This window comes from Apus apus, chromosome 18 (assembly GCF_020740795.1).
Source record: "Apus apus isolate bApuApu2 chromosome 18, bApuApu2.pri.cur, whole genome shotgun sequence".
Taxonomy (NCBI): Eukaryota; Metazoa; Chordata; class Aves; order Apodiformes; family Apodidae; genus Apus; species Apus apus.
The window spans coordinates 2,005,447-2,020,958 of record NC_067299.1 but is presented as its reverse complement, the minus strand read 5'-3'; the positions used below and the strand labels follow the sequence as shown (position 1 = coordinate 2,020,958).

Sequence of the window (15,512 nt, the reverse complement as noted above, 5' to 3'; positions counted from 1 at the left end):
TCAGTGTCATTCTGCCACTGAGACTAACCACTCTAACCAGTTTCCCTAGAGCAGGATCCCAGTTCAGCAGGTCAGGATTGTCACCCTCTGAGAATTGCTGGTGTTTGAGGAAGTGAAAACACCCATGGGAAGGCTGTGAGCAGCAGCCAGGTGGGAGCTGTGCTCCTTGAGGGGGTTTTAGCAACTCTCATTAAAACAGTCTCCTGTAGACTCCGTTTCCTAAAAGAAGAGGAGAAAATTCCAAAAGGCTTTCATCCCAGTTCAAATATCCACCAGGGCAAGGAACTGTGGAAGTTACAGTGGGATCTCAGATGACATTCTCTGAAAAGCAGACTTTAATAAAGTGTGAGTGTGAAGTGCTCAGACCAGCAGCAGCTCTGCCCTCTGCAAGGGCTTGGCCAGGGTCTGCTCTAAGTAGTGAAGGGCAGAAGGGGGGAGCCAGGGGCTCTGCCTGAGGAGCCCCTCCACCTTTGAAGCCTTTGGCACCTCTGCAAGATATTTAAGTGACAGACAGACATATAGGGATCTGTAAATACTCATTTGGTGCCAACTAAACCGCAAAGAAGATACAGCATTTGTGGTCCAAGGAAGTTTAAATATTTGTGGTCAAACTTTAAAATTGACATAAAACTCTCATCTGTGATGGAAGGCATCCAAGAACTGCATGGAGAATGTATAAGCTGTGTAAACTCCCAGAAACAGCTTCCCAACCAGCTCTGCTAGGACCAGGCAGAATACTGCAGCTCTTACCTCTCCCTCCTGCTGCTGAGGTCAGAAGTCAGGTTTGCAACCTGAGTTTGCAGTGGTCTGTTAACACCTCCAGGCCTGTTAGTCCACCATGCCGTGGGTGTTAACCAGCTAACACTGTGGCTTCCTCGCTGCCTGTAGCCAAGTTCACAATGGAAGGGTGAGAGGAGGATGGTGTGGGCAGGCCAGGTGGGTGCTATAAGGGTGAGCTCTAGTTTGTGCTGGTTTTTGCTCTTTTTTTTTATGGTAGAACCTCATCCCCACGCTCCCATTCTTGTGTTGTACAGCTTTTCCTTCTACCACCCTGGAGGTGTTTGAAAGACATGTAAATGTGGTGCTGAGGGAAATGGTTTAAGCAGTGAACTTGGCAGAGTTAGGTTAATGGTTGGACTGGGTGATCTTAAAGGTCTTTTCCAGGCAGAATGATTCTGTGATTCTCTGATCTTCAGGACTTCATCCCTGCAGATGCCCCAGTGAGGCCACCTCTCAAGAGATGCTTTCTGGAACAGGGAGGTTGCCAGATAACCACAGCATTTTCCCCACTGTGTGGGCAGCCTGAACTTGGCTCCTGCCTTTTTTTTTGTTTTCCACGTACCCTGCAAAAAGGGCTTTTACTGTTGCAAGAGCACACTGAGATTTGCAGCTGAGATGTTGGCTTGAACATTCATCAGCCACATTTCCCAGATTCCAGGAGAGACAGATCCTAGCCCTGGCACGGGAACAGCTTCTCTGGTCACCAACACAGCGTGGCCTCATGAGCAGATGTCCACAAGAAATGCAGGGGGTGGAGAGGTGTGGGATGGACCAGCCTGGTCTCCAACACCAGCAGTGGCCTCAGAGGAAGGGCAGCGTGTGTCTGCTGGGAGCCGAGCGCTCCCCTTTCCCTTACTAAGCAATCCTCCCTTCCTCCACCAAAGAGCCTGCTAACCACTTTCTTATCTTTCTTAACTCTGCAAAACAATCTCTGGCAAGGCAGGCATCCTCCGAAATGGCAGAGGAAATAAATTCCCCCAGTCCTTGAAGAGGAAAAGGCTGGAGGCTCTTGCAGCAGGGTGAGCAGCCCCGTGCCCTGCAAAAGCTGCTGCTGAGGATCCAGATCCTTCTTGTCCAGCCTAGGACCATGGGCCTGGGACAGACTTCCAGGGACTTGTCTTCCCTGGTTAGTCTTCCAGTAGGATCTGCAAGGGAGGAGCAGACCAGGCTCTTTCAGACTCTACTTGACATCTTGGAACTTTTCTCTTTTTTCCCCTGGGAACGTTGAGGATGTGCTGGGAGCTGAGGTGGGAGAGAGGAGGGCATTGAGATGGCTGCAACAGGCCACCCCTGCTGTTTCTCCTGGACTTGTCAGCCTCTTTCACAGGCCTCTTTCAAAGCTCTGACTTTTTAGCCCCATGTTCTCCTGATGAGCAATTGAAAAGTCTTGTCCCGAGCTCAAGGCTTCACCTCAGAGAGCAGAAATGCCCCAGATATTTCACAGCTGGGGGAATCAGTTTGGCCAGCTCTGGGGCACATGGCCATGAGGGCTGGAAGCAAATGCCTTCTCCAGTGGAAATTCCTGCAGAAATTCCTGCAGTGTCTTACTGGAGGCAACATTTTGCAATGTGGGGAAGCCCCGTAGCTCTCACTGAGCTGTTGGCAGCGATGCCTGAGGACACAATGAGAACCAGGCAGGAGCCACGCTCACAAACCAGATGAAACATCTCCATTACTCTGTGGAGACTTCCTGGAACCCGGCATCATCTCTGGGACTTCTCATCCAGGCTGAAGTCCTGCTTTTCTCTTGCCTTCCTGCTGCCCAGAAGGAATGGGCTGGTGAGGGTACAATTAAATAAGCAGAACATGGCCCTCCTGCCTACCAGGTGTCAGATGCAGCCTGGAGCCAACTGCTCCCCACTGCAAACACTGCTTCTCACTGGAGAGGCAGCCTGACAAAAAGGTTCTTTAGCACATTGAGCAAGTGAATTAGACACCAGGGCAAGTCTTTCCAAGTATCAGTGAAAGCCAAAAGCTTGGTTTGGGAACCATCAGAAACTTTCCTCTCTGGGCTGTGTATCTTCTCACACTTCAGAGGAGCAGTTGGTCCAGGTCATCCTGGCCACAGGAGCTCGAGAGGGGTCTGGAGGAGAGCTTTTGATCCAGAGCATCTGCTTCAGTTGAGTTTGGTGTTGACTCTTCCACACAAGTCACAAGATGTCCCAGTAGCACCCTCAGATGTATTTTGGGATGGACAAACAGCTTTTCCTAGCTCCATGGTAGGCCATCACCAAGGAAGATTTGAGGGTCTGGAGGAGCTGTGAGATGTTTTGTAGGGCAGTGCCAGGCTGTGCCACAGCACAAAGGGCTTGAGGGACATAGAACTCCACATGGAAACCCCTAGCTGTCCCATCTTAAGTGTCGTCTGGTCTAGATCCATAAAAATTCGGTCTGTATTCCTGCCCCACAGCAACTAGGTGCCAATCAAGGAGAGTGAGCTGACCCCTGGCAGACAGAAGCTCTGGCTGCTCCCCATGCTGGGAGGGCTCACCAAGAGCAGGCTTCAAGCTCCAGAACTGCTCAAAGCTTCCCCCACTTTGCTGGGTCTCACTTTCACCTTCTACAGCTGCCAGTGGTCACAGGTACCAGTTCCTTGGGTGCAGCCTGAGGACCTTTGTGATAGGAGTCTCTGCAGGCTACTTAGGGCTTCTTCTGATCTCTGATACCAAAAATGGGATGACTCTGCTGCTTTGAGCCTTTGTATCAGTGTGCCAGGCAAACCCTAGCTGATGGTGGGCCATTGGCTCCCCTTCCATGCTGCTCTCCAGTTTTAGAGGCCAGTTGTGGCTGAGCTGCGTGGCCAAGGTTGAAAAGATGGAGACGTTTGCCAGGCCAAGAGCACATCTGCTCTGATGACTCCTCAGACCATGTGCCCCAGTGCTGAGACTTGGAGCTGTGCCTCTGCAAGGCTCAGAGTGCTGGGAGAGAGGTTTGGCTAAGACATGGCTACACTTTCTCTTTGGAGAGCTCCTGCTTGGCTGAGAAGGTGGTTCTCCAGCGGTGGCAAAGGGGAAGAGCAACCAGAATGGTTCTTCTGAGCTTCTCTTTCTTCCCTGGGTGTTTTCTGATGCACCTCTCTGCTGTGATGGAGCAGCAGATATGGGTGTGGTGGATCCTTTCCCTGTCCAGGCTCTCTGGATGTTGTTGTTGCTGGCTCTGGGTTCTGCAGAGATCCAGATGTGTCTGAGATACATCTGAACCAGTGGTGCCTTGGTTTGGGTCCTGTTGCAGCCGCAGTTGCTCTCTCAGGCCACATGCAGAGGTGCAGGTATGTGGGAGCTGCATCCACCAAGCCTGCTTGTGGGGCCAGTTGAAATCAGAAGTTTCTCTGAGAAGAGCTGTGGCTGCAGTCAGCCCTCAGCTGCAGAAACCAGGATTGTGATCCAGCTGTCAGCGCCTCTGCCCAGCCGTGACGGGACAGTCCTGTCCTCCCTACCCAGGTGGCCAAGCCCCTTCCAAACTGTATTTGGGGCTGGCCAAGGTGAGGGGCTCCTCAGGCCACCTCCTGGCTGAAGTACGAGCCTATAGAAGCTGGGCTGTGAGAAGTGCAGGGTTAAACCCAGCCCAGCTTCTGTGCAAGCCCAGGAGATGACAACCCAGAAGGGCTGAGGCCCAAGTGGGTGCTCCTCCCCCAGCCGGGCTGCCCTCCCAGCCGGGTCCCCAGGGATGGGAGGAGGAGCTCGGGGCATTGGAAGGCATTTAGCCCGGCCTGCCTGGATGTTTTAGCAGGGTCAGTGCAAATGTTTCAGCTGGGCCATGTAGACGCTGCGTGGTTCAGATTGTTTGGGGCTCCCTTGGTTTCAGCTGCTCCAGCTAAGCCGTGTTTAAACCGATGTGGCAAAAACAGTGTTATCCCCACACTGGATCGTGCTGGAGCTTGGCTCTGAGTCTCGGTCCTATCCCATTCCCATCTCCGAATCTGGGGTGGGATCTCTCTGTGCTATGACTCAAGCTTCTCATGTCCTTTTCCCCTTCTGAATCCAGCTGTCAGGATGTGCTGGTGTCTCCCCCTTGCACACAGGAATGCAGAGCCGGCAGTGGCAGCCCGTCCCCTCCTGTTTGCTCCTGGAGGCTTTGCTGAGAGAGAAGCTGCTGGGGAGCCTCTGCAGAGCCCTGGCAGCAGCGTGGCGTTGCCACGGGCATGGGACAGCCCTCTCCAGACCAAGTCCCCCCCTCCCCGGGATGTGGCAGGTCCCCATGGCCGAGCGGGGCTCCCCTGGCCAGCTGGCTTGGCTGCTGGAGGCTCTTTGGACTAGCTGGAGGAGTCTGTGCATTCCTGCCTCCCAGTTATTTGCTCTTTAGGATGCTGTGTAAAATTAACAAGTTGTAAAAGCTGATTGAAGGCGGCGGTGGGTGTGACGGGGATTTGCTCGGCGGCGGGAGAGCCGTGTGTGGAGCAGCAGGGCCGGGGGCAGAGGGGCTGCCCCCCCAGCTCCAGCCGTGCCTCTGACCCAAAGTGAGACTGTGGCTGGTTTCTGGTGGTGTCACCCCCGCCAGCACCAGATGCACATGTGTATGTGTGTCCCCAGGCACCGCTCTCGCAGTCCCTTCCCTCCCCTTACATCTCCTGGAGGACATGTGCTGCCGTCTCCCTCAGGCCAGGTGCCGCTGTCCCTTCTGCTTGTTTTATCTGCAGGGGAAAAATACAGCCAAGGCCATAGAGGGGTCAGGTTTGTTAGATGTGGGGACCCCTTGTTAGATCTGGGGACTCCTCATCAGTCCTGGAGATGACACAGACACAGGGTCCTGGTGACACCCGCACTGTGAAGTAGCTCTGGAAGTACAGCAGCTGGTACTGTTAATGCACAGCCCAGTGGGTCTCTACAAGCAGTTAGTGTGTGTTAATGTCTGTCCTGCTGTGTCCTACTCAGTGATTAGTATCTTAATGTATGACCCATGAATTAGCAGTCGGAGCACTAACGAGCCTCGTCAGTGCCCTGGCAGCCGCTGGTGGCTGGTGCTGGGAGCTGGTGGTTGGCCGGTCTGATGCAGCAGGAGATTAGAAACCTCTCATCTCTGGCCCAGCGCGATCAGGGCTGGCGATCAGGGCTGCAGCAGCTGAAGCCACCTCTGCCCCACGCCGGGTCCCCGGCCACGTGTCCCCGGAGGCACCGCGGTGCCGAGGGGCTGAGCGACACCTCGGGGGAACTGAGCCCGGGTCACAGCCAGGGGCACCCGACCACTTCAGCAGGTCTCGGTTTCGGTTTTCCTTTGCGAGCAGCTCAGGCCTATTTTAATACCCGGCAATGACTCCCAGCCAGGCTTTCGGTTCCTGCTGCCTGGCTGCCCGGGCGGAGGGGGAAGGGTGCACGGGGCGGTCATGTTCCCTGCTGGGACCAGGGTGTCTGCTGCCACATCCCACATGGTGTTACTTTGTGCCTTGGGAAGGGTGGGCACAGCTCCTGGCATCGTCACCCGTCTCCCCTCAGGCAGAGGGAATCGCCACGTGAGCCAGCGAGCGCCTTGGTGGGCGACCCAGCACCTGGGGCATCGCGGCGCTGCCGCGGGCACTCACGTTTCCACCTCGAAACAGGAACTTTCTGACTAAAGCGGGTTGCTGGGCTGCACGCAAGGTCCCTCTCTGCTGCTGGAGAGAGCCCTGGGTGCCAGTCACAGGTCACTTCTTTCCCAGCACCTCCGAGGCCGGGCTGCCCCGCGGCAGGGGGGGCACCCCAGGGCTCTGCCGCCTCCTCCTCCAGCGGGGCTGCACGTGACAGGGATGTGCAGAGCATTTGCTCCTTCCCTGTTTTTCATTCATGTGGGCTGGAAAAATGTGTTCATGAGACGAGTTGCTGTGGCATTATGTCATTGGCCCTCACTTGGGCTTTTTTCTCCCCAGCAGATGAGCTGAGTTTAAGCATCAGGCTGTGCTGGTTTGGCAGGAAATCTGGTGTTTCCTACTTGTTCCTTCTTTGGGGAGGAAGGAGTAAACCCACCTGCCCTTGTCCCCAGCCATGGGTGAAGGGAGCTCTCCTGCAATGGGCCTGATCATTCCCAATCCAGGAGGCTCTGACAGTGGGATTTGAGCCTTTGCTGTGCAGAGGTGGCTGCACCACAGCTGGGTCAGCGCCCAGCCTGTTGTGCCTACGTGGAAACCTCATGGGTCCTCAACTAGATGTGATGGCTTTTACTTTTAGAGATGTCTTGAGAAATCCCTCAGGAATGGTGTCAGGATAGGGTGCCCGTCTCTTTCCCACATATCCAAACGGTTCCTGTATCCCCCCTCCCTGCTGCTGTTGGCCGCATCCTGCCATCCCACAGCATGGGACTGCTGGCAGTGGGGCTCATCCTTGTTGCTGCCACAGGCATGTCCCCGTGGCTGTACCTGCAGTGCCTGGTGCTTGGCTTGCCCAGCACAAGGGAACTGCAGATACCAGGACTGGAAAATCCCTGGGCTGAAGTTACCCGGTGTGAGTCAGGCTGGGTCTCCACAGCATCAGCCCATCGAGCTGGGCATGAAGCAGACAATGAGGTTTCCACCACTTCCCCTGGTGCTGCTGCAGCCCGAAGTGCTCAAGGGGGATGTTTCCCATGACAGACATTCCCACTTTGCTCTTGTACTCTTTCCTTCAGACTTTCCCCTGTGCAGTATCGTTCCTAAAGGAGAGCCAGGAGGATGGAAATGTTCCTGCAGTGACACTTGCTGGGATTGCTCCTGGCTGGATGTCCCAAGCAGCAAAGGGCTGTTCTGGGAGAGCAGATCTCCAGCAGTCTGACCTGCTCCTGGGGCTGCTGAGCCTGTCACCTTGCCTTTTGCTCACCTCTGTCCTGTAGGACACAGTTTTTAGGACCAGAATTGGTGGTTCCAGGTCTCTTGCTCCCTGAAATACTATATCCTTGCCATCAGCACCTCTCCACAGCAGTGACCACCTCCCGTGGGGAGGAAGGGGCTTCTCCTCCCCCTCCACCAGTTGGTGCAGGCACAGGGGGATGCAGGGTCTGGGGGGGGGGCAGCTCCAAACAGAGGCAGCCCCAGCTGCTGGTGCATGAGGGTGCCTCACTTGGGCAGTAGCGAGGGTGGGAGGTTGGAGGTCAGAGCAGGGTCAGGTTTTTGACACGCACTGCAGCGACACGGTGGTTAAAATTAGCCCGCAGAGAGGAAACTGGCAGCGTTGTGGAAGAGCAGAAGTTTCCTCTCACGGCAGCCTGGTGCAGCGGGGCCTTGTGCTGCTGCCAGCCCTTCACTTGCCACGGCACAGCCCTGTGTCCAGGCCACATGAGGCCACCAGCAAAGCTGGGAGATGGTTTGGTGGCCACCACACCGGAGCCGGGGCGTGCGGTGTTGGTACCGCATGATATGAGTGTGCGGGGCTGGACGGGCAGCATCCCTGGCTGCCAGGTGCCTGGCTGAGGCACTGGAGGGGTCTGGTCCTCTCCACGGCTTCAGGATCCCTGTCCTGGGAGCCTGGAGGATCCTTTTGGGATGGGGGTCTCTGAGGCTGCTTTGCTCTGAGGAAGCCAGGGTGGTTTTGGGTGGGGGCAGGATGAAGTCGGGTATCAACGTGGAGTTTGTCTCTATAGAATGTGGCATTTCTAGCTCCTCTTTGTTTGCTGGCTTTCTCCCTAGAAATCTGCTGCTCCCCAGGAGTGATGTAGGTCAGCAGGAAGCACCAGGGGAGAGCTGTGCAGGTGCAGAGGGTCAAGGTCTGAGCCGAGGCCGGTCGTGACGGAGATGCTGGCAGAGGCTGTGCTGTGCAGGATGGGGCCAGGGAGGCACCGGGCTCCCAGGCTCTGGAAACTCCATTTGAGAGCCTCATAAATTGGATAATTAGCCAAGCTATTGAGTTTCCTTCTGGCCAGAACTGTCCCAGCCTCCCTGATGAGGGCCACCAGTTGGTCCATGAGATGGGCCCATGGGATGGGGTCAGACTGGAGATGAGGAGGGACTCTGTGCTTTTCTCAGCTGCCCCCACCTTCCCACTCTCACACCTGCATCCCTCCCCAGCTTTTGGGGGGGATCTGGCAATGGAGCCAAACTGAAACAGTAAGGATAGGCCACATCATTCATCTCTCACACTTCAGCAGGACTTTCCCCTATTCTGTGTGGCTGGGCAGGGGACTGGCTGCCCCCCAGCAGCCCTGCAGCCCTGGGGAACACCGAGGCAGCAGGACAGGGATCAGTGCTGGGTATCCTGACTGAGCCTTCTTACTTTCCCCTGGGGACAGTGGGTTGCAAGGCATGGGCAAACCCCTTCCATCCCTGTTGAGAAGAAGAGGGGCACCCTGCACGTCCCTGCAGTGCTTTTGCAGTGCTGTCTGCATCCCACTGGGCCTTCTAGCCCCAGATATGCCCCCTGGCTGTTGTCCATCTGCCTCCCCTTTACACTGACTTTGCTTTCCTTTCCCTCCCCCCAACCCCCTCGTCCTCACCCTTTAGGTTATTGCAGCCAACTGCAAGAGGGTCACAGTTCTGAAGTATTTCCTGGAAGCCCTTTGTGGACAAGAAGAGCCTTTGCTGGCATTCAAGGGTGGAAAATATGTGTCAGTGGCACCCGTCCCAGACACCATGGGAAAGGAAATGGGAAGCCAAGAGGGAAAACAACTGGAAGATCAGGTACCGTGCGGGAAGAGCGCGCCTCAGTGAAGGAAGAATCACCCCTGTGGGGCCCAGCCCCTGCCTGCCCTGCAGCTCCCGCTATTTATAGCCAGTGTAGCTGCGTGTGCATTTTATGGGGGGGGGTGCAGGGGGGGCAAATGGTGCACAGCCCTTGTCTCCCGAGTGTACTTCACTCGTGCCCTTTCCTGCCAGTCCAGCCCTCCTGCCTCTATCTCGCGCTGCTATGAGTTCCAGATGCTGCTTTTTTCATACCCAAAATGGAGGGGGGGGGAGGTGAGGGGGGAAGAAGCTTTAATAACATGCAGTGCTGCAGCCCCGGGAGAGGAGGTGGGCGAGGGGGGTGTCAGGGTTCAGCTTCAGGATCAAGTTTATAGCCAGGGAGCTGGTTGTGGCGGAGGCCTGAGCTCCAGCCTCCAGCACACGTACAGGAAGAGCTGACATTGGCGCCCCGTCCCTCCCCTGCCTCTCACATCCTGATGTGATTAAGGAATTCAGCTCTTGTTTTTCTGCCCTTGCTTGTTCCTGTAGGCCTTGCTTCACTCCAGGCTCCGTGTGTGTGTTTAAGGGCCCTGCCAGCCGCTCTGCAGGTTGACTCTTTTCTTCTGTTTAATCTTGCAGTTGGAAAGGCCAGAGAAACAGGAGAGAGGGCAGAGGCACTGGGAGCAGGGAGCTGGGTGGCCCGGCACTGCCCAGGCTCACTCCGTGTGCCCCAGGGAGGAGCCCAGAGCAAGAATGTGCTCTGCACCCCCCTTGTCCCAACACTGGCTCCAGCTGATCAGGGGACAGATCTTAGGTGACTTTTTTTGTACTGGGGCTCAGAGCAGAATCCCAGGCAGCAAGAGATGTCTCTGTAAGGTGGGCGACCTGGACTCTTGACCTCTTCTGGAGAAGGTGCAAGAGGTTTTCAAACTGACATGTGATATGGGGGGGATCTTCAGATTCTACACAGTGTCTACAGGGATGGTCCTTTTCTCCAGAGCACTCCTTTTGTTGGATCAGTCCAAATTTCTGCTGTGAACAAACACAGAATGGAAGAGAACTTTCCCTCCTGCCCCATCCCCACAGTCTCTGCTCACTCTGGGAACCTCTGCATGAGCTCGTTGCACAACCCTGGAGCTTCCTCCTTGGGGTTCTGGTGGTAAAGGAGCTTCCAACTCGCCAGCATAACCACCATCAGCCTGGGCAGGCGGATCCCGACCCACTGCAGCAGATCTGCATCTGACACAGGCTGTTCCCCAAGGCCCTCGTGCCACGCTGTCCCTCTGGCAGCATCCCCCCATCCCCTGAGGTCCAGGCTGTCCCAGCAGAGGGAAGTGAGCCTGAGGGCTCCGTCTTCCTCCTTCGCATGGCTAGAAAGTCAGAAGGAGAGAAGAGTATGTGGTTCTCTGAGCAGGGGGGTGTGTGGCCTGGGTGAATTGATTGAGAATGGGACTGTGCAGTGCTGGGCTTGTTGTAAATTAAGACTGTGAGCTCCTGCCTGTCCCTCCTGCTGGCACAGGCCGTGGCAGCCTGCAGAGGGCAGGGGGGGGAGCAATGCTCGTACCCTTCCGGGGGATCCTCTCATGCAGGATCCATCCCCTCCAACCCTCTGAGGGCTCAGCAAGTCTTTCTGTCTGGGTGCCACCTGGGAACTCCTCCCAGCCCCATCACATCCCTTGGATTTTGTGCAGGAAAGGAGAGATGGGTAATGGCCTTCATCTGGGGTAGGAACAGCAGGGGTTATTCTGAGGTCTCCACTTCAGGCAGGGCAGCATACTGGGAAGGGTCTGCACACCTCCTTGTGGGTAGAGCCAGGGAAGGTTCTCTCAGAGATCGTGAAGCTGGTGGGTGCAGGAATCAGTCTGGCCTATTCAGAGATCAAAATGGAGCAGGGAAACAGGCTCTTTGGTCTCCTGGGTTCATGGATCTGAGTTTCCTGCCAGGATGACCAGCTCATGTTCCTGGCCTCGGGTGGGGCAGCAGCGTTGGGTAGCCCCGGTGCAGGCAGGTGGGGAGAAGCAGGATTTGCTCCAGGGGATGCACAGCCTAAATAGACAGGCAAAGCAGAGAGACAGGGAAATAGTGTGAGTTTACAGAACTGAAGCCTAAAAAAATCAGTGACTCATCCAAGGCTGTAGGAAGTTTTCCAAGGTGAGGAAGAGGATTTGGTTTTAGAATGGAGCTTTAAGCAGGGCTCCCCCTGCCTTCCCTGGTTGCTGCTTTCCCTGCCCCATTACCTCCTGTCTCACCTTGTCATTTCCTGGATCTTTACTATTCATTTATTTTGCTTGCTGCTTTCAGATGTGTAGAAGTAGTTGCCCATCAGCAAGAGGTGATGGTCTGTGCCTGGCAGGGATTTGGCTGCTGCACAGTCCCTGCCACCAGCATCCCTTACAATGACTTATGTCCTGTTGTTTTGTCTTTCTGCATTCCCTGGAAGAAGGAAGACGATGTGAGGATTGAGGCATTTGAAGATGATTCTGAGGCTGAAGTCAGCGGAGGAGAGATGGACATCAAGGAGCTCAGAGCCAGGAAGCAAGCCCTGGCCAGGAAGGTAGCTGAGCAGCAGCGTCGTCAAGACAAGATTCAGGTAGGACAGACTGTGCAGCTGCAGCACCCGAGCTGGCTGAGGAGCTGCTTTGCTTTTGTACATGGGCTGATCCTGCCTCGCTGTGCTGATGGTGTGCAGCCATTTCCCTGCCACACTTCAGGCGTCTTGGGATGTCCTGTAGCACCTTCAGCTTCCCCACTGTAGGTGCCCTGCGACACCTCTGTGACACCCAGCAGCAAGTTTAGCTTTGCCTCTGGTGGAAGGGCCAAATCCATGTTGCTCTGCCCCACCCAGGGTAAGATCTGCCCTTCCAGCCCCTAAGATGAATGTTTGGAGGACTCCTGAGCCCCTTGTGAAGCCAGACATAGTTTCTCCATGATGCTGCCAGTGCACATGGTGGCTGCAAGTCAGTGGATGCCAGGCAGTGGACTATCCCCTGCCCGTGACAGAGGCTTCGAGGCAGGAAGGCTTGGTGAGAAGTCAGCTTTTGTGTGCAGCAGGGCACAGGCAGACAGGGGAGAGGGTGGGACAAGAACAGCGAAGTTCATGTGGGAGCCAGTGGTAGGAAAAACAGTCTGAAGGGCTGCTGCAGCCAGAGCACCACTTGGAAAGCGTTGCCATAGTTATGGGGACAAACAGATGGGATACAGGTGATCCTGTCCTGGCCCTGGCCTGGTCTGAGCATGTTTCCCAGTGGGAGGTGGTGAAGTAAACTGGTTGGACTGGGAGCAGAGGCCTGGCGCTGCATGCTGTTGCTTTAAGAGCAATCTCACTTGCATGGCTCTTGGCTGCCTCGCCGCTCGCAACCCCTCTTCCTCCAGCCTCGCAGCCCAGATGAGGATTTCTCAGCAGAGGAAAAATTCTCCCTGGCTCCCCTCCCCCTCACCTCCGCCCTCTCTAATGCCCAGGGCCCTTCACTTCCATAATTCTTCATTTTCCAGCCTTGAACGTAAGCCAGACACATCTGTCTGGCCATATGCGTGAACTCTGCAGTGTGTGCCGAGGTGGTTGTAAAACAGGGCTGCTGAAGGCCCTACTGGGAGAGCGTGCACATGTGTACCCTCGGGCTGCTGGCGCCGGGCCCAGAACCACTGAGCTTCACTCTTCCAAACCCACCCCAACCTTGCAGATTTTTGCCTTTTTTCTTCTCTCTTTTCCCCCCCCTTTTTTTTTTTTCCTTTTTTTTTTTTTCTTCCCCCTTTTCATTTGAATTCTCAGCAATTCGTATCAAGGCGAAGGTAGAAAGTGGTGCCGGGAGGGAGGGGCCGCCCCCGCAAGCGGGTCCGTGATTGCTGGCAGGTTCCCGGGTTCCTCCTTAAAATACAAGGGAGGAAGAAAAGCGGCGGCGAGCAAGCGAGAGATTGGAGAGATGGGCTGTAAATTAAAGCGGCCTGAAGCCTTCCAGCCTCCCGGGGTTGTTAAGCGGGAGGTGTAAGTAAATTCCCCACTTCCCACTGCCTTGTACAGACACGGCAAACAGGAACAGCACATGTTCAGGGAGGGCAGCGAGCGGCAGATCCCGGCCCCGGCCACCAGCCCAGCTGCAGCAGAGCCCCCCCGGGATGGTCGCTGCCCATTCTGCGGGGAGAGTGGGGGCTGCCTGATGTTGTCAGGGGCTTTCTCCCCCCGGGCCCTGCTCCTCCCTTCCTCCCCAGCCGTGCTGGGGCCGATGCTTGCAGGCAGAGAGAGGTCAAAATGAGGGTGTGGGCAGCTTCGGGGGCTGCACAGCTGAGAGCTGAGGTGCAGTTGGAGTCTGAAGGCGCGGGGTGGAGGAGAAGTCCTTGGGGCTTCGGTAAAGTCATCCAGCCCGTAGCTAACTGGGAACAGCCTGGAGCAGAACATGTGTGCTTGCCCCTGTCCTCTCCCTGCCCTGGTACTGATCATGCAGCTGGAGCCAGAGGAGCTTGGATAGAAAGCACTGCCTGGGGAGGCCAGGTCAGAGAGCCAGCTCAGCATCCACTCCCTCCACTTTCTGTCTCTTCCCGGTGGTCCTTGACCTTTCTGATCTTCTCTAGAGATTTTGTGTTTCCTGGGACCTGGGGATCTTCTGCCTTCTCTTGTTCACTGCTCACCTATGGAGTTCACACATCACCTGCTCTTCAAGTCCCACTCATTATCCTGGAGACAAACCACAGCTCCAGGTATTCATCTGAGTCCAGCAGGTACAGCTCCTGTCTCAGCCCAGCAGAGCCCCTCAGCTCCCCAGGCATGGCTGTGTGGCTGTCCCTGTGTGTTGCTGAGGATCTGGGCTCAAAGATCCCAAGTGCCTCCTGTGGAGTCTGATGGTGCAGACCTATCCCCAGGTTGTGTTATGCCTGCTGCTCCCTGGTTCTGCTGCCAGCCCACCTCTGTCCTCGCCATTTACCCAGGCTGGGGCAGAACCTCCTGCCAGCCCCATGTCTCAGCCTGGTGACAGCAGCCATGTGTTGGGATGAGGTGACAAGACCAGGTGCTGCCCAGGTATTTGGCTGGGCGAGAGGCCGGGCAGGCAGGTGGACATGAGGAGGTGGCAGTGGCCATGCCAGGTCAGGCAGTGTCCTCCAGCAGGGCTGTGTCTCCAGGCAGCACCGGGTCCTGCCGCGCTCCCAGCCGCCCCCGCCGCTTGGCCAGGCCCTTGGTCCATGCTGTTCAGCATCCCCTGTCCTTTGTGCCGCCGCCGCGCGCTGGGAGCGGTCGAGTTTCCTGACCGGTTGAAAACATCCCACCTGAAACATAACAGGCTCTTCCTCTGGATGCTGCTATTGTTTTGCTCAGCATTACAGAAGCAGCTTAACCGGGGCGGCCAATGATGACATGTCTTCCCAAAATAGCCGCTCTCCTGTCCCTTCTGAGCCCACGGAACGGCCGCCCCCTTAAGATGCAGCCGCTCCTTTGTGGCGGTGGTGTGAGTAAGTGGCTAAATTTAGCCCCCGGGTCCCATTCACGCTCTCCTCGGTGCGCGGGAACAATGCCGGGGGTGCACACGCGCCGCGGCGCACCTGCCTGGGAGCGGGTGCCTGCTGGCTGCGGAAGGCGCACACCCACCCACGGCGGCTCCACCACGGCGGCGGCCCCGTTGTGCTACCAGGCACGGGGCACGTTTACTCCCGAGGAAGACGTTGGAGACGAACCTTGGGAGGAGGAAGCCCTGGAGCAGAGAGTAGAGAGAGGCATTGTTCTCGGCTCTGGAAAATCCGCCGTCGATCCCCGCGGAGCACGCGGGGTTGGAAGGGGTAGCGGGCACCCGGTTTCTCGTGTGGTTGGAGAGAGGGGTCAGGGCTGGAGAGGTGGTGGCAGGGTGGTGATGGTCCATCCGTCCTGGCAGATCAGTGTGACCCCAGACACCCTTTCCTGAAGGTGATGGGGTTCTCCCCAGCTTCAGCTCCGAGCCTTTCCACCAGCCTGGCACTGCAGCCAGAGGAGCTCTGGGATCCTCCGGGGGCTGATGTGGAGCCATCCCCCAACTCCGTGCTTGTGGTGGAGACCCTCAGGTGTCCCCTCGACACGCTGCAGAATAGTACCTGGTGGCCTGGCTCTCAAGGGAAGAGTCCCCTGTCCAGCCCTGTCGAGCAGCGGCTTCCGGGGAATCCCCAGGTGATCCCAGCTGATGGATGAGCTGGGAATTTGGGACTCTGTGTGCAGGAGTGTCTGATCTCAGTGCTGCCA

General features: G+C 56.4%; 1 protein-coding gene across 5 annotated transcripts in view; it reads left to right on the top strand.

Moving 5' to 3' along the window:
• The window catches only part of SMG6 (SMG6 nonsense mediated mRNA decay factor), a 112,129-nt gene that overhangs the window by 86,431 nt on the left and 10,186 nt on the right, over window positions 1-15,512 (top strand). For 3 of the 5 annotated variants that reach the window (XM_051636173.1, XM_051636172.1, XM_051636170.1), the window contains exons 14-15: window positions 9,158-9,334; window positions 11,757-11,906. In XM_051636173.1, coding sequence (XP_051492133.1) covers window positions 9,158-9,334; window positions 11,757-11,906 — 327 coding nt within the window. The remainder of the gene's footprint in view (window positions 1-9,157; window positions 9,335-11,756; window positions 11,907-15,512) is intronic. The other 2 variants (XM_051636175.1, XM_051636171.1) reach the window with 1 other exon arrangement.